The 18982-nt window shown below is 35.6% G+C and overlaps 2 protein-coding genes across 4 annotated transcripts in view; one reads left to right on the forward strand and one right to left on the reverse strand.

Moving 5' to 3' along the window:
• Positions 1-3751, reverse strand: part of hox4 (protein) — a 17560-nt gene extending 13809 nt beyond the window's left edge. For 2 of the 3 annotated variants that reach the window (XM_026836333.1, XM_018813806.1), the window contains exon 1: positions 3732-3745. Coding sequence is in view for 1 of the 3 variants with exons in the window: in XM_002127057.4 (XP_002127093.3) it covers positions 122-230; positions 784-947; positions 1461-1659; positions 2237-2486; positions 3132-3411 (1002 nt within the window). In the remaining 2 variants the exon portion in view is untranslated. Of the gene's footprint in view, positions 1-121; positions 231-783; positions 948-1460; positions 1660-2236; positions 2487-3131; positions 3491-3731 lie in introns of all 3 variants that reach the window. The other variant, XM_002127057.4, reaches the window with a different exon arrangement.
• A 3346-nt stretch (positions 3752-7097) lies between these two features.
• The window catches only part of LOC100178998 (nebulin), a 65210-nt gene continuing 53325 nt past the window's right edge, over positions 7098-18982 (forward strand). Inside the window, exons 1-25 of the mRNA XM_026837317.1 lie at positions 7098-7340; positions 7728-7875; positions 9284-9376; positions 9436-9546; positions 9642-9743; positions 10474-10590; positions 11138-11245; positions 11734-11841; positions 12000-12104; positions 12505-12588; positions 12936-13070; positions 13486-13587; positions 14025-14135; positions 14521-14628; positions 14981-15082; positions 15142-15304; positions 15691-15854; positions 16272-16376; positions 16810-16929; positions 17225-17332; positions 17394-17501; positions 17564-17726; positions 17789-17952; positions 18311-18415; positions 18720-18839. Of these exons, the coding sequence (XP_026693118.1) occupies positions 7768-7875; positions 9284-9376; positions 9436-9546; positions 9642-9743; positions 10474-10590; positions 11138-11245; positions 11734-11841; positions 12000-12104; positions 12505-12588; positions 12936-13070; positions 13486-13587; positions 14025-14135; positions 14521-14628; positions 14981-15082; positions 15142-15304; positions 15691-15854; positions 16272-16376; positions 16810-16929; positions 17225-17332; positions 17394-17501; positions 17564-17726; positions 17789-17952; positions 18311-18415; positions 18720-18839 (2814 nt within the window). The 5' untranslated portion in view covers positions 7098-7340; positions 7728-7767. The remainder of the gene's footprint in view (positions 7341-7727; positions 7876-9283; positions 9377-9435; positions 9547-9641; positions 9744-10473; positions 10591-11137; positions 11246-11733; positions 11842-11999; positions 12105-12504; positions 12589-12935; positions 13071-13485; positions 13588-14024; positions 14136-14520; positions 14629-14980; positions 15083-15141; positions 15305-15690; positions 15855-16271; positions 16377-16809; positions 16930-17224; positions 17333-17393; positions 17502-17563; positions 17727-17788; positions 17953-18310; positions 18416-18719; positions 18840-18982) is intronic.

Below are 18982 nucleotides of genomic sequence, written 5' to 3' on the forward strand. Positions count from 1 at the left end.
TACAAAAAATTATACATACCGAAAATCTAATAAAAAAAGTGTTTAAAATTAAGGTAAAATAGTTTCTGCTTTTATTACATAACAATCAATTCTTTTTATCACAAACATAACAAAAACATACGTTTGTATTTGATTCGACCCATCTCTGAATCTGCTGTGTCATGTTAAGGCCCGTAAACTCATAAATATCACGAGTCATCTTAAGTGGAATGCGACATAAATCTTCGTACCTGTAAATTGAATTCAATATTTACCAATAAAAAGAATTGATAATTTAGCTTTATTCCCCAGGTACAACATGCTATAGTTTATAAAGTTCTTCTTAAATGATCTCCTATTTGGTTTCATGTGGAATAATAACCCTAAAAAAAAATAGTAAACAAAGTTATGTATGTGGTAGCACGCAAGCGGCCATGAGGCGTATGAAACAGAACATCCATGTTATAACCACTGTCGTTGCCTTACCACAAGAAATAACAGTTACATTCACTCATTCAAATACATCCGTTTGGCGCTGTGGCAAAGTGGTTAGCCTGTAACCCAGAGAAAATGGGTTTAAGGCTCGACGCTGCTACCATTGTGGGGGTTATGTGTCCTTGTGTAAGACACTTAACGGCAATTCCTCCAACCCAGTGGTCACTAATGGGTTGTCCAAATTATCAGCCATACAAAAAAAATGAAATATCTCCCCAAAAACGTAACACACATGGTAACTTGTAAGCTGGCATAAGACCTTAATCCAATAAACTATAACTAAATAGTTCAAAATATAGTTTTTCTCACCTGACAAGTTTATATTTCCCTCTCAACCAATCTTCTTCTTCCCCTATTTCCAAATTATTTCGAACTTTTTCGCAAACTCGTAAAATTTGTCCATCTGCAGATTTGCGACTCACTGCTGTCACCGAGTGGTAGATTCCACGAGGATCTCGAACCAAATGAAGAATCTGATTAACATAGAAATCTTGAATAAATGTAACTTATTTATTCAAGCGTGGCAAGCAAATGACAGTCGTTATAACACAGGTGTTTTGTTTTATAAATATTATGCCAGCTTACTCGTCACCTCGTACATTTGTGGGTGAGTGTTTTATTTGTATGGCAGACAATTTACACCCATAAGTAACCACTGTCATAATGTTTGCACCGTTGAGCTTAAAACCAGTAGACTCTAATTGAAATCTTACAAAACACCCAAGCTATAAGTCTGTTTTAATTTTCTCTGCTTGTTCAAACAAATCTTTTTACTTCCTAAACAATGTATAACCTGTTAAACAGAAATTAAGTTTTAATTTTAAAAATATTGTCCAAACTACACCGAATAATCAAGTAACTAATGTATTTTACTATTCTATGTGGGTGAGGTCTTTGTTTAGGACCTGGGATTTAGACCAGAGTTTGCCCATTACCCCAACACCCTGGAATTTAGGCTTGATTTTCCATTTTCCCAGAAAACTTACTTTAATATCAAACTTTGAATTTGTGATTAAACCTTTGAGGTTCTGGAGGTCGCATAACCTGATCACTTTGATCACGACAAACTTCTTTTTACTACAAGCATCTGATGCCATGACTGGATCGACTGCGTCACATCCTAAACATGAACGTGGGTTTCCATGCGGACAGAACTCACGAGAACAAAGGACTTTACTCTTTTCTCTGCAAACATAATGAAGTTAGGTTAGTAAACTATGCATAGAAGAATGTCTAAAATGATGGCGCGTTACTGTTTTATAAAAAATGATATTTAAAATGATGGCATGTAAGGCTACTTGTGATAATCAGTTTCCAATTCATAGCCTATCCAACTACACAATATTTTATAAGACTTGTGATGATCAATTTGCAAATCATGGCCTATCACATTCCAACTTCACAATGAGAGAACATAACTCTACCATTACCAAACTTCTAAATAACTCTTAAAATGTTGCGATTGCAATACACCACACATAGCAACCATAAACTATAAATGGGTCCCATATTTTGATGTAGTAGTAAACTATTCATACTCTGCTTCAGCCTGGATCTGGTGCTACAAAAACTAAACATACAAAAATCAAGTCCAACCATTTGCTATAAGAAATTATACAATTGGTTGACTTTTGTCTGTTCGCATTTTGTAGCAACAGATCCTTACTGTATTTCTTTACACAAGAATTTTTAACTCTATGAGCACCAGATCAGGGTCAGATTCGCAGAATTTATTACAAATTATTTTGTTTCAGCTTCTCACCTAAAACAGAAATTGTTAGAAATGCATCTCTGTCTGACTCCCGCATCCTGTGTGATCCTCTCAAATCCTTCAGGACTCCCAAGATCACATTGTAGCATCCTCATCAGGATCTTCATCTTATCTTCCTCATCCCCACATCCACTCCGAGCTTGGATGAGAGGTTCAAAGATGTAGAAGACATCCTCATGTTGATTGAAGAGCTCACCAGTGAAAGTACTCCCGGAACGATGGTTCGTTACAATAATGACACCTGTAAGATAAGTTGTTAAAGTTAGTATATGCTAAGATCAATCACTCATGCTTATTTGTTTCACTTGTTGTACAATTTTTGCTCATCATTAGCATGCGGAACAGATATGTTTATACATTTATCTATGGATCTCAAATATTTACAGTTGATCAATGCTAAGATCAAAGGGTAAGATAAAAATAATAAACAGTCAGAAAGTTAATGACTTTGTTTTGTCTTTTCGGTCACAGTAACTAAGAGCTCTTTAAAAACACATGAAAAATGCATCTTTGTAACCTATTGATCACTAGTAAATTTGCTGTAGCCTAAATGTAATGGGTTTTACAGTGATTACAAAAATCTGTTCTCAATGAAGTTAAATTGTTTAAGTTAGTTAGTTAGTGCTCGAGGTGTTCTATTTTAACCCACTCAGTCCCCACATTTGTGTAGATATAGTGGGCCGGGGGAAGATGGGACAACTTTAGCACATATTATCCAAATATCCTGATCGTGTTTTAAACAATTAACAATGGTCTATGGGAGTAGTGAGGATACGGTTTTATAATTCTTTGAAAGTGTTTTTGGCTTGCTACTTATAATATTACAACCACAGCGTTTCACCAACTACTTCCAAGCAATATCCCTTACAACAAAACGAAATTAAACCTTTGTATTTTGCCTTTGTAGATGGAGGGTCCGTCTTGTGCATATTCAAGATAGCATGATCTCGCTTACGGAACGGGTTGCTCGTTACAGTGACGCCAAATACGAAAACAACAACCAACACCAACTGCACGGTGAATACACGGTAGGTCATCATTCGTTTATTCTTGTGCAACACTGGAAGCCCGATCCGCGATTTTCTGCCATTTGGTTTCCGCATGTCCGACGCCCAAATATCGGTTGGGTTCATTACGTCACAAGCGCTTAACAATGCCCCTCGCATTCCACATTCTCGTTTTCATTAACAGTGATAATGCCTATCTCGAAAACTCTATGTTTACTCTTAGGAATGTAACAAGTATCTGCGAGAAGTAATCAGACGGTATTTACTGACGTTAAATATTTACAAAAGGCCTTGCAATCTAGGATTCTCTAGAGCGGAAATAAACAATTACCATATTACATTAACATATTTTTTGGAAAACAATAGCGAAGATCATGTTATTTAAAGAACTAAGAGTAAAATTAATGCATTAACGACTGTCGTTTTACTGCTAATTCCTTTCTCTTCGCTGTTTTAATTAATCTACCATTTACCTTAACCTTATTCAAAGAGATAAACAAAAAAGAAGTTATATCACTGTGGGGTAAGGTGGGATACTGTTAGCACTTAAATACATATATCTCGATCGTGTTTTTAAAAAATAAGCAACGCTCTTTTAGTGTGGTGTGAAGACGGTAATACCATTCTGTAAATATTCTTTGTTTACCGCTAAAAGTACGAGAAAAGAGAATGAAAACATGCCATATCTTACCCAACCTATATTATGTTAAACCAACCATGCGCTTTAATGCACCTTTCGTTTCGTCACGGTCTGGTAACGACGCTAAAGTTTCTCGTTAACCGCAAGCTGCCAAGATTGTAAACCGATTTCGACGCTATAATAAGTACAAAGGTCGTTATGTCGTTATAATGCAGCAATTCAACGACAACAGCCTTTCTTTATTTGGATTCATACGTAATAATAGCACCCAAACATTCGTTTATTGCGTCAACTATTTCCTATATTGCTTCTTTGTTATGATAGGCTTTTATGTTCCTGGAACCGAAACGCTACTTCGCGATTAGAGCTTTTCTTGCCCGACTTAACTTTGTTCAAATTAATGAATATGTTCTACTATAAACCATATACCATGTACCAAACATTGCTATCTTGTGAATGGTCAACTAAAACATGTAAACTATGCGATGTCTTGTAAAGTTATGTAAACTGTTCACGCAAAACATAGTTTCTAAAACTTTCTGTTAAAACTAGCTTCGTAACTTCTCTTGTGTGCGTCACAATCGTAGTTTTAGTGGAACAATCGCACGGACAAAGAAACTTTTTCTTTCCTTCTTCGCGCGATCTCTCACAGCGCTACTATTGTTCCCTTTTATGACGAAATTGAACCCGATCGTTTGTGACGAAACAAGTGGTTTTAAAACCAGCGCTATTATATTGAAGTATTTTATAAAGAACTCTTGACTTAGTGTCCATTTATATTTTACCTCAAGCTTTAAATGCACTAATGTTTTACAGTTTGCATTTATTACATACTACCGCCTATATTTATACTAGGTCGGGGTAGGATGGTACATATTTTCATTATACTTTTATCCTCCTATTCGGTGGTAAAACAAGGGATATTTATAGAATCATAAAACCGTAATCCCACGAATCTAAAAGGCTTGGTTCAACCGCCTGCCTATATAGTAGGTTGGGGTAAGATGGAACAGGCTTTCATTCTCTGTTATCGCCCCATTTGAAAGTAAACTATAAACATTTAAAGAAACATAAAGCCGTATCTTCAGGACTCTTAAAGATCGTTGTTAATTGTTAAATAAACGAATAAGAAATGTCGAATATTTTGTCTTGACATATCCCCAAAAGTTCTCAAATATTCTCAAATGCATTTAAACATCATGAAAATGAAGTGGTAATAACGGCCCCGTAGTAACACTTATTTTCAACCGGATATTATAAAGCTTGAACAATTTATTCACATTTTCTGAGTAATGGCCAAATGCTTAGTATGCCAAATGGGCTGCATGCGTGCCTCGGGCTCTGGTTTGAACCACGTTGTTTTGAACCTAACAGGTCTATTTTAAGCGACCGCGTGCACGAGAATAGCTGCACCAAATAGAACTGACCATGCAGGGATTTTTAACCTTTTTAAAACGCCACCTTTTAAAGGACCGAAAAATATTTTTAGTGGGGTAGCGTAAGATCGAACACCTTTAGCACCTAATGTCCTGATCGTGTTTTAAACAATTAACAACAGTCTATAGAAGTCGTGAGGATACGGTTTTATAATTGATTGAATGTTTTTTGTTTACTACCAAATAAAAGGAGAAAATAGAATAAAAAAATGTCCCATTTTCCCCACCGTACTACATATAATATATTCATCCTCTGCGTGTTAACTTTTCCTACTGGGAAGTGACTGCTCGCAGGTTAATAACAGTACAGAACATGCATAGCGCTGGTAATTTTCAAGAAAAAAATTTTAGTAATGCATTTAATTTCTTTTCTTTCGTATATGGTAACAAAGATTAGGATAAACAAGAATCCAAAAATTATAATAGAAAAATCGAAACAATGCGCTTTGGGTTAACTTCCGTTTTAAAAGCTGCGGAATGCGTGTACCACCGAATAAGATTTATAAATCGTTAACATTAGCTAACCAGGTTAAGCCAAGTTTTAGGGTGTTTTTCAGTGACGTGTTTATTTGGTATCTTTTTAAATACGGTATTATAAAATAATGAAAAGGCTAAATCCATTTTTAAACTGCGGAATGCGCGTACCACCGATGCGATTTATAAATCGTTTACATTAGCACATTGTTCAGCGCTATTGATTGCTTTTACACTGCGTCTTGGTTCCAAGGCACTCTATCAACAACATGCTGAAATAGAGTGCTGAAACTGTAAATGAAAACAAGGCTTAGCCGTAGTATGAATTATAAATGAGCTTATGCATAAGGTCTCTTCATATGCACGCTGTTGGTTAAAAGTAGGTTAGATACGGCAGTTGGTTCTTTATGTCTCGGTATCAGTCATGTCAGATAACTTAACCACGGTGGCAACTGGTATAAAGGGTAGGCTACATACATATACAAGTACTGTAAGACATGGTTTTATATTTACTTCTGTAAGCACAGATAACAAGCACTTGGAATGATATGAAAAGTTATTCAAACTAGGACGAGCTTCTTCATGCCAGTAGTAGATAATGTAGTTAAGTAACAGCGGTTAGTGGTGTGGTCATATGTGTAAATACAGATGACCAAATACCCTTTTAGTCTAAACGAACTCGTTTAACTTGGTTCAGCGGGAATACAGGGTCACTACAGGTCATGTTCGTTCGATATTGTGTAATAAAGTAGTCTGCGATTATGCGGGTAATTAATTTTCCAGTAGTTCAGTGTCGACATGCAAGTTCGCAGGCTTTCCCTTCGCCACCTTGGTCGGTGACGTCACTTGATTGACAGTAGCAGCCGACGTTTGTTACGTCACAATCGCGATAATGTTAAGGCGTTCTAAATGTAACGCGCCAGACGCCGGTAGAATGAAGTTAGTTTAGTTATGGTTGCCGGCGAAGTATTTAAATTACAGTTTGTTTGGTGGAACAACCATTACTAGTTAACAACGAGTGGTAAGCCGCGAATTAGAGTTTTCTTTATGTCTAAGTAACGATACCTAATATCGAAGGAAGGGCCGTGTTAATTTACAGGATATGCAAAAAGGTTAAGTTATAAATGTAGTTGCCTATATATAGTAGTGCGGGAAATGACGAGACACCTTTAGCACATAATATCCAAATATTCTGATCGTGTTTTGAACAATTAACAAAGGTAGTCGTGGGAATACGGTTTTTAATTCTTTGAATGTTCTTGTTTACTACCAAATGGGACAAAAAAAATAGAATGGAAATGTGTCCCATCTTCCCCACCCCTACTACATCTAAGCAAGAGTCTTTTAAGTCCAGAAAGATATACAAAGGTGTATTTGAGTTATAGTTTGTGTATCTATGTTTTCCTGCAGTTTATTTATTAGGGTTATTTCAAATAGGACCAACTGGTTAAGTTTACGAATCTAAATCGATTGGAACGTATCTTACAACGCACACGTATACAAGATTTGTGTTTAGTTTGGAGTTACTGAAACTACAGGTAAATGTTTGTAACAGTCGGTGTAATGTGGTTATCACTTGTAGTACACGATGGTCCACCCTGGTGTTATACCACTAACTACTGAGATTCACTAAAATCCAAATAATTTATCAATATATAAAATAAAGGCGGGGTATGCACTTGCAGAGTGTAGAGTTTCGTAGGTGTTATCCGAAATTTGTATAAAAGAAAAAAATGGTATAAGAGTATACAGTCTAAGTTTTTATAGGGTCACTGCTTCTACACCAGTTGATCTGTAGGTTTTACGTTTACTTTCCATATTTCATGTTATGCTTCCTATTCAAGACTTCATACTCTTTACTTGCAGTCTGTTTTAAACTGCTTATAACTTTCTTTCAATATCCATCTCTACTTTTTCCTCTCTAGTTTCTTTTCCCCAAGCGGTTTCTTCCGCCTGTTAGTCATCATGTCTCAACAACAACAAGAACAAGATAACTTGCAACAAGAACAAGACGCCCAACAAGCACAATTTGTTCAGCAGGAAACAATTGTTGATGATGAAACACAACAACAGGTTTTCCTTCAAATTACTTTTTCTTTCTGTTATCTTTTCCCTCTCGTTTGAAAGAAAACTGTTTACCCCACATAGTATAGCATATTACATGGCAACTCGTAAGCTGGTACGAGGTGAAGGAAATAGAACACCTGTGTTATAACGACCGTCGTTCCCCTCTCACGTACGTAATTTGTATCCTCGTGGGGCGGATAACATATTCATTATAAACACGATGTTCTGTTTCATACACCACATGCCGCAGAATTGTATGTAAACCATAAACCAGCAAGCATTACAGTCTAGCAGTGGAGCGGTTATGTCCTATATATATTGTTGCCCCATATTAACACCTGGTTTATTGTTATGAATGATTGTAACTTATCCTCACGTGGCGGATAACGACGGTTGTAATAGCACGCTTACAAGTTACTACCTATGTGCTTTTTGTTCTGGTCAAAGCTTTTATTTATATCGTAGCGACTGTAAACATAATTTAGAAGTGTAGCACCGACCGGGCCAGAACCGATTAACCCCAAATTAGCATTTCCGTTAGTTGGTAATTATTACGTCTAATTATTGCTTAACGAGTAACGCCTCAGTTCCTTTGTTATTTCCATTGTCTTTTGCCTCCAAACAAATTCCCGAACGCGCCGTGTTTTCTCTTTATTTTGTTGATTATGATACAACAACAGCAACCGGAAGCCCGCAAAGAAAAATCGGGAAAAAAGAAAAAGTTTTTGGTAAAAAAGAAACGAAATGGGAACGGCAGATCGTTGGATTGGAAAACTGTTAAAAAAGCAAAAAAGAAATCAGAAAAATCTCAAACCAAATCTTCCCCAACTGAAAGCGAGGCTTCGGAAAAACATTATTTTATTGAAGAAAGTGAAGAGATGAACGGAATGAATGAGGTTTATTACGTCACAATGCCCCCTTCATACGTCACGATTGCTCTTCAATGCAGATAAACGCTTCTCTACGTCATATTGAAACCGCTTTTGTCATTTTTTGTCATTGTTAAACATAAGTTGATTTATTTCATCTTACAGTGTTGCCAGGTGCATTCCGCTGCGGTGTTTCCAATTACATTTCATTGTTTTTTTATAAAACTTGTCAGGAATACTGCCTCGCCCATTTCTCGTTTCACCCAAATATTGTTATTGTATTCCGTAAAACATCTCTTTTTTAAGTAGTGCGTCGAAAATTTAAAGTCCTATACAAGTCGTCTTCATCAGGGTGAATCATGAATGACACTAGGATTTACAGTTGTTATTCAAACTGATGAAGACAACCTCTATAGGACGTCGAAACGTCGCTACACCAATAAGTGCCAGAAGAACCATTTTACAAAACCCATTTAACATGCTATGCAGCAACATTATATAAATCTTTATTTATTATGGGCTAACAACGTTGTCTTGTCTCACAGGAAGGAATGTCTCAAGACAAATGGAAAGGGAAAGGGAACTTCATGACTCCGCAGATGATGCACGCGCTTAAGATGTCGCAGACACAAAGTCAGGTATGTGACGTCATAATCCTCACACATCATAACAATCACATGACGTAATAATGACTCAGCACAAATACAAACAAAAATACAACAACGAAGTAAAAGGGCGAGGTTTCTCAGCTGCGGGAAATTCCCTTGATGCAGCGCGAGTTCGAAAGAACACGGCAGTTCAGAGTTCGGTGAGCTCTCTACTACCACCTTCCGGTTCTCTCCGCCGGCTTAAACTCTCTTCCCACAAAGAAATCGTTTAAAATAAAAGGCTCCACAATTCCAGATAAAATATCACGAAAGTTTTGAGAAATCAAAAGGAACTTATACCCCGGTTAACGAAACGCCTGAACTTCATCGAATACGTTGCCAAAAACACCTCAGTGACGTAAGTATGACGTCACGATGACGTACACCTACAGCCACTCCCTTAAAACTTCTCTTTCTACACAAACACACGCACTCCGTCTTTTTCCACCGCTTCATAATCTTCCCATCATCTCTCTTACTTTACCCTTCCCATCTTTTCCCCGACTTAGCTTGAGTATCAGCGCGAAATGAAAGAGTTGCAAGGCAAATACAACCTCGACGCTTGTCTGCCCGACCTCCCTGAAATCGAGATTGCTAAACAAGCTGGAATACTCGCGAGCAAGGTTCGGGTCTTTTAAGCTTTCCTTTATTCTTACCTCTACTTTTGCACACATGGCCCACTATAGAGATGTATCTCTGATGTATCTTTAGTAGGCCATGTCGCACCCGTCGATTTTTTTTTTTTTTCAAGTTTCCGTTTACAATTTTTACTTCGGCACACTCTCAGTTTTATTATTTAAGCACTTCTTCTACTTTTGCACCCGTTCACTTTTATTTAGATTCATGCACCACATATTTTGCACATTTCCAGTGTGTTTTGTATAACCTATTTCCTTTGCTCGTGTTTGATTTTCTTTCATACGGGTGCTTTCAAAAATATTCGCGTATTTTTCCATTGCTTGACCTTTATGAAGTAACCCTTCATTTGTGACGTAACAAACCGCATGGTGAGGTGTGAAGATTCTTGGGTGAGTTCATGACGTAACATTAACACAAGAAACCTTGCTGACGTCACCACCTGATTACAGACGGCATATAGAAGTGGTTTGTCCGACGTATTGGATCGGTTCAAAGGTTTTCAACGGCTTGAATATAAGGACTACGCCGACGTTCAAAGGAGTTTGAAAGCGGCAGAAATCTCGGATGTAAGTTTAATTTAATCGCGCGCTATCGCAATAAAGACGTTATAAAAATGACCGCGCAAAAGTTGCCATACCGGCGTAGACAGATCGACGAAATAACTGAGTTTCAATGTTTCGGTCATCGACACGATGACGTCAAAGTCTTGATGTCATAAGTCTGACGTCATGCCTGCCGATACTTATGCGTTAATATGTGGACCGAAGTACGTGATAGGTTTTTGTGTAACAGGTTAATAATCCCAACGAACGCTGATTTGACGGAGCAATCAATACGTTTAAATACCTTCTAGCAATATAAGAGGAAAGAACCGTTGCCTAACAACCAGGTCGATCGTTCAAAAAACTTTCCAATAAAATTCTTGATATGTATAAGATTAAGTCATGTCTGTTACGTCTCTCCTTTCGAAATGAACAGCCGCATGCGTCTTTTATACCAATGCATAAAAACACTCTAGGGGGTTAACTAGCACTCCTTGCAACCCCTAAACTTTGCGCCTATGTTAGACCCGTTATAATGAATTTCTCTAAATTTAACCAAAATTATGTACAGAAAAATTACAAGGAAGATTGGGAGTATGACAAAAGCAACGTGTGTTACCCTGCCACACTTACGAGCACCTATGATGCAAATACCAAGGCTCAAAGGAATGCTAGTAATGTGAGTGTATATTATAGGCACATAATATTTCCATACAACATAAAGCATATCTATTTCTTTTCGGATAAGGACCTACACTAAGGGACTAACGATTTGACTCACAAAGTCACTTATATGGTAACTTAAAAGCTGGCACGAGGTGCATGAAATAGAACACCGTGTTGGCTGCTAGTGATATAGGTGTTTTTCAATGTTGCCTTACCATATAATATCCATAAACCGCATCCGCTTCTATTTGGATGAGGTCCCACAGAAGATACTTCAGGGGACCAAAGATTTAAGCTAAATTTATAGGGATTTAGATTTATTCTATCACCCCAAACATTTTCTACATAGAATATATCCCATACTTTTACACATGTATTTACCAACTATCGTTTTGCCGTTGATTCCCTTGTCTTTATATTTTAAATAATATGATTTTCGCTATCTTTTTTCGAAGAGAAAATTTAAAATTAATGTTATGTTATAACTTTGTGTATTTTCAGAAATATTATAAAGAAGGTTTGTCAAAAAGTCTTGAGAATGTGCATTATGATGTCACTAAGACAGAGTTGTACAAGAAAATCCAAGACCATTTGAAAGCAACCAGCAGTGTAAGTTTAATGTAACTACATGTGGAAATAATATTTCCCATGTTTTCCATGCACATGATCTTATAATCTATTTATGTGAACTTACTCTGCATACCCGAAATTAAAAGTGCATGCTGCAAAAATCTCATACCAAATAAAACGAACTTGTTTCTTCACAGAATGAATATAAATCTGCTTATGAGAAGAATAAAGCCAACTACACCCCGATACCCTACACACCAGACATGATTCGGTTTAGAGCTCTGAGCAATGTCATGAATTGGGTAAGCTTCGCTTATACTTATGCACATTACAACTAATGGCCTACATGTTAGATGTAATGACCGTACTTTTTATTCGTCAGTTTAATTAGTTATGTTTATGAACCTGTGTGTTTCATATGTGTGTTTTAATGACTGTCCATTCATTCTTAAAATATATAGAATACATTCTTTCCACTGTAATAAGAAAAATAGAAATAAAATTCTAACAGTATATATATATATATATATATTAGTTGTTTTTGGCTTAAATGGAAACGTCAGTTTCTTTCTAATAAAAGACTGACGAACCCAGTTGGGCAAATTATTTACCTTTTTTATTTAAATGGGAGCGTTTGGTGCAAATGAATATTAGGAATATTATATCTCACCAGTCTGACATAATAACTTTTACTTTTTACAGAACATGTACACAGCTGAGGCTCGAAAGTTATGGGAACATTATCATCTTGTTGTCCCAATCCCCATCATTGCTCAAGCTTTGCAAGTATGTCTGTTTTAATAGAATGTCAATTATTTATCTTTGTGTGGGAAGACTGTTTCGACAACCCATTGGTGGTCACTGGGTTAGAGCAACTGCCTATTCTACTTTTGTGTGATTGGGACACTTGACAGCAATTGCTCCAATCCAGCAGTTCTATATGGACTGTTTAAAAATTGTCAAAATACAATAAAGAAAATGAAAAAGAAACAAAAATAATTACTAACAAAGTTACACTTCAGTAACTTGTAAGTGGGCATGATGTGAATGAAATAGCACACATGTGTTATAACTACCGTCGCCATGCAAGGATATGTAAATTACATTCATAATGATCCATTAATGTTGCGTAGACTGCCAAGATGACATCACAGAAGTGGTACAAAGCAGATTTCAAGCGTGATTGCATCGGAAAATCAGGACCAGCTGATATAATACATTACCCGCAATTACAACAAGCAAGAAAAGCTGCAGGGTTTGCAAGCAAGGTGAAAATATTTCAGTTTTACTAAAATTTGTGTAGAAATATAGGTCAAACTAAGGAATTCTGATGATACTTGAAATGTTACAAAGATCTATCAGTTTTTATTAAACATATTGTAGTAATATGTGTATTGAAAAATACTGTAGAAATATATGTGCAACTGAAATACTGTGAAAATTCTAAAAATGTTATAGAAATATATTGTTTTGTTATTAACATACTGAAGTAATATATTTGTATTGCAACTGCCGGCGCCGTGGCGTAGTGGTTAGCGCGCCTAAGTTACATTCATTCATTCATACATTTATTCACTATAAACATTTATTCACTATATTATGTAAATATATAAAAGTAATAATAGAATGATCATTTTCTGATAAATATTTGATACAATCTTTAACTAAAATTTTGTTTTACAGGTTGAATATACCAAAGCTGCTGATAAAGCAAAGTCTCATTATACCCTTGCACCCGATGCCCCTGATTTTATTCGAGCAAAAAAGGCGGCTGAATCCAGTAATGTGAGTTTTGGTTTTAACCAGTCATAAAATCTGTTACAGTCTATTTCCCAACTTTTTTACTGTTTTCTACTTAATTTTATAGTGAATCACATCACTTATTTATCTTAAGTGCTTAAATCATAAATTTTTTTAGTTAGTTTAAATACCCACTTAACAGTCCATAGTTATGACACACTCAACTTAATTTTTTACTATTTAGGCAGGTAATAACAGAGGTGTTTTTGTTTTATGCCATTCTACACATTCAATACCCTGCATTAGAAGTTGTGAATTTCCACAATCTTAGATCAACATAGAACATAAGAGCCTGTGCATAGTTTACAATTTTCTTAATTTTTAAAAATTTTAGTTTAAAACTAAACCATCACTGTTCGTGCTAGCATCCTTCACTTTGTGCCCAAACTTATATGCCACAATTTAATCAATCTTTGTTACAGATCAAGTACAAGCAGCAGAAAGCGAAGACGATTGCTGACTTCCAAGGTTACCAACGTCTTGATCCCAGCATGCACCCTGTACTTGTGAAAACTAACAAAACACCAAGCGATGTGAGGATAAAAATAAGATAAATATTTCTACTTTGTTTCCGGAAAAACTTTATGTTTTAGTTTATCAATTAATATGTTCTTTATTGTTGTATCAGGGATAAATGCAAATAGATTTTATACTTTTTATAATTTAATAATTTCATCATTCGCTAGTACACCAAAAGACAAATATAATTCCGCAGTTTCAAAATCATTTTTACTCTTTCAAAATAAAAATTTACTCTTTTTTAACAGCAATCATTCAACAATTAAATAGTATGCATTTAACAATCTTTTGATGTCCTTTATACTTTTTGAATTAATATTTTCTTTAATGTTGCACAGCTTGTGTTTCTTCTGAAGAATTTATATAATATATGTTATTTATTTTTACTTTCGCTTCCAGAAAGAGTATAAGGAAGATTGGGAATACGATAAACAAGTGATCTACTACCCTGTACATATGACACCAGGTTACGAACAAACTGCTGAGGTTAAACAAGTCCAAAAAGATGTAAGTACCTAACATTTCCCAGGCTACAGGGTCTTGTGTAAAATAGAAATAATCCCATTAAAATTGCCTATTTTAATGGCACGGTCAGAGAACTCATGGTATGTCAGGCCCTGTCCATTTTTTTCTGCTTTTGTAACTAATGCCTGTAATTAATTATATTTGTATAATGTCTTCTTTTCTTCGATATATTGTAATTGGATACCAATATTTAAACTGATGGTGGTTGAAGTGTTATATAAATTGCAGAAAGCTTGATAAACTTGTAGTTCTGAAGACAAAATAACAAATAACTTTTATGATATTTACTGTTTAGGAGTTAACACATTTAATAGTAACTATTTTTGTTCTTCAGTCATACTACAAGAAAGAATTTGAGAAGAACAAAGCCAAGAACAAGTTTGATGTCACCACAACTTCCAGATATGCTGACATGAAAGCTGACATGACATCCGATGTAAGAAAATAATTTAATGCAAGTTTGATTTGGCATGCCTAACGTTTGTGCCATTACAGGTGAAATACAAGAATGAATATGAAAAGAACAGAGGAAGAAATCACACGGAGATTCCAGAAACTCATGAGATGAGTTTATCACATAAGCTTCAACCAGTTCTTAGCAAAAAACAATACACCCAAAAATCAAAAGAACAACAGAAAAATGTCCACGTTGGTTCAGGTTAGAATTTGATTTGTATTTGTTACTATTGTAGCACATATATTGGGGTAATGGGCGAAACTCATACCCAAGCACCTAGCATGATTCTTCCTATGATATGGGTTCAATGTTCGTCGCTGCTCCATTTTGAGGGTGTATGTGTCCTTGGGCAAGACTCTTAATGGTAAATGCTCCAACCCAGCGATTAGTAATGGGTTGTCGAAGTTGTCAGCCTCTCAAAAAAAAATTATCACCCACAATTTTACATACATGGTAACTCATAAGGTAGCACGAAGTGTATGAAACAAAACATGCGTGTTGTTTTTTTCGCCCAGCGAGCATAACGCAAATTACATTTATAATAAGTGTTCGTTGCATTTATTGTATTCAAGTCTTTCTATTAAAAGATGTGCAAGACATCAGCCATGCTGTGGAGAAACAAAAACAAGCCTCGAAAAACAGTTACAAGACTGACTACAAGCAGAATGTGGTAGGAAAACCCCCCTCTGATGTCACAGCTGCTTATCCTGAGCACGACTTGCACAAAAAGATGACACATCTCACTAGCAAGGTATGGCTAAGAAATTATGTATTTATTTCACCATAAAAATATAAAGTTCTTGTCACCCACATTTTAGTGAGCACCTCATTTCTGGTTAGATTCGATATTTCTGGTTAGATTCGATTTTCTGGTTAGATGTGATACCATCTTTGGTAAAGGGCTAACTCTGGGTATTATGGTAATGGGCCAATCTAAATCATTATAATAATAGAATAGTATTATAAAAGCCTAAATCATTATAATAAATGAAAATAATATAAGAACCAAAACTCATGGATGTTTGAATAATGGGACAGCTCTGGTTTAAATTAATGGGCATTGGGGGTAACGGCCAACTCTGGTCTAAATCTTAGGTTCCTGTATCTCTTTAATAGAACTCCACCTATATAGAATTTAAACATTTCATAAACATGTTATGTGATTTAGCCGGAATACACAAAGGAAGCTGAAAAGTTACGTCAAAGCAACAATCTCCCACCTGACCATCCAGATTTTGCAAGAGCAAGGCAATCAGCAATGAATGCTAGTGATGTAAGTCCCAGTTGTAATAGGGATGATGTTAATACACAACAGTATTGCTATGCTTTGTTGGGCCAAATCCGGGCTGAATCCTAGGTCCTCGAACAAAAAAAAATCACTGATAAAGAATAGAGCTGCTGTGCTTTTACAGTTTGTTTCCAAACCAACGCAAATATCATATAGCAAAGATTTGTCAACCCAACTTCTGAACCTAACTTTTACAAAAACAATCAAAAGTCTTTGTATAAACCACTGCGTTTGACAACCAAATTAAGTCAAACAACATGCTACAAGTTTGAACAGTTTGATACCAGCACATTTAAAAAACAATCAGAATTTTCTGTGCAATAAGTTCCCAATTTAAGTCAATAACACTAATATTCCCTGTCCATCAAAAACAATAAACTATGCAATTTGAAACTTTTAAACGTGTTTCTGTTATCAGATCGAATACACCAAGCAGAAGAAGGAAGCCATTGATACTTACAGAGGTTTCCAAACTATGGACAGCAGAGATCACCCAGTAGTTCAACAAGCCAGTAAAGCTTCTCAACTTATGTCAGATGTGAGTCACATAATTTTTCATACATGTTGGATTCTATTCTATATGGTTAAGGTCCTTGAGATATTGGATTAAACACATTTATGTTGCTTGTTGCAACCTCAAAATAAGGTTGAACAACATAGGCGTTATTACGTTGTACAATATTACCACTATGTGGTCAATACACAGCACACTAAAGTCTAGAGAAAGGTCAGAGTACACAAGCCAACTCAAAAGCAACCTTGTGCAATAAATGTTTAGAACAAAGCGGGATAAGCCTAGAGTGAACAAACAGTTAACAACATTGGTGTTACAGAAAAACTATAGAGAAGATTGGGAGTACGATAAACAAGTGGTTTACTATCCAGTTCATATCACCCCTGCTTATGAACAAGCTGCTGATGTCAAGAAAGTTCAAAGTGATGTAAGTATGGCATCAGCCTATGTTGTTGTTGATTACATATAATGTATTGTGGATTCTTCAGGCAACTTACAAAGAGGGTTACAACAAGGGGAAAGACAAGAACAAATATGACGTAACAACTACTGAAAAATACATGGCTGCCAAAGAATTGGAGAACACTTCATCTGATGTTAGTATCAATTTGTATTATTACGTCACTATTTACACATTAATGTTACTGTTTCGCCATAGGTAAAGTACAAGAGCGCTTATGAGATGAACAAAGGGAAAAATCAAACTTCAATTCCAGAAACTCATGAAATGAGTCTATCTAAGGAGCTTCAACCAGTTCTTAGCAAAAAACAATACACTCAAAAGTCAAAGGAGCAACAACAACATGTCCATGTTGGTTCAGGTAAATATTGGATAACCTTCATTAAAAATACTCTGCTAATACCACTGTGCTTTTTTATCCAGATGTGCAAGAGATATCACATGCAGTATCAACACAACAGCAAGCATCAAAGCAAGTTTACAAGAAAGATTACAAGAAGAACATTGTTGGAAGGGGACCTCAGGATCCAGTGCAAGCTTATCCTGAGCATGACCAACACAGAAAAGCAACTAACTTAACCAGCTCGGTAAGTATATAAACTCTGTCAATGTATTTTCTTTAAATGTAACTCATTTATTCTTATGTGGCGTGACATAACACTTGGATGTTCTGTTTTTTGTTATACTATCTGGATTTTCTCTGATTGAGAATGACCCAAATTCTTGATAAAAATAATGACACAGTAATATCTAAACAAAAATGTTTACTATTCCATCTCTAAACATTAATAAATATAAAATTAAAAAAAAAAAAAAACTACCCCTTTACATAAAGCTGTTGCAATATCTATTATTCAAATAAATATAAATAAATTTGGGGCAGAAGTGCACCGGTGTTCCCCCTTAAAGTTGGCGACTTATAATTTACCTATAATTGTTGTTTAGGCGGATTATCACAAGGATGCAGAAGAGATGATGCATCACCACACTCTTCCAGTTGATGCTCCTGAGTTTATAAGAGCAAAAGAAGCTGCAAAGATAGCAAGCAATGTAAGTCATATTATAACATAATACTTTACATATCTTTTCGAAAAACAATAGCAAAAAGATCATATTATTTAACAAACAAAGAGAATGGAATCAACAGCAGTACACTAGTCATTAAACACGCTATGAATAAGAATGAGAAAAAGTGTCAGTATATATCAGTACAAACCTAACAACCAATATGTATAACAGGTTGCGTTCATCTTCTTGAAACTGATCAGAATTTTTTCTTTTGTACAAGTAACAAACTATATTAATTTGATCAAATCAAGTGTTACACATTTACATACATTTCGTATTTCATTAGTTGGAATATCAAAAGCAAAAGAAGGAAGTGATTGACAAGTACAGAGGATTCCAAACCATGGACAGCAGTGACCATCCTATTGTACAACAAGGAATTAAAGTTGCTGAAATGGTTTCAAATGTAAGTTGAAACCACTTTGTGGCAATGCTAAACTTAGACTTACACTTAGAGCTCAGGTTCCTAACTGTGTTGAATACTAGGACTTCACTCCAATATATTTAACGCATACTTGTATATAGTGCTGAAATGGTTTCTAATGTATG

The sequence above is a fragment of the Ciona intestinalis genome, chromosome 1 (assembly GCF_000224145.3).
Source record: "Ciona intestinalis chromosome 1, KH, whole genome shotgun sequence".
NCBI lineage: Eukaryota > Metazoa > Chordata > Ascidiacea > Phlebobranchia > Cionidae > Ciona > Ciona intestinalis.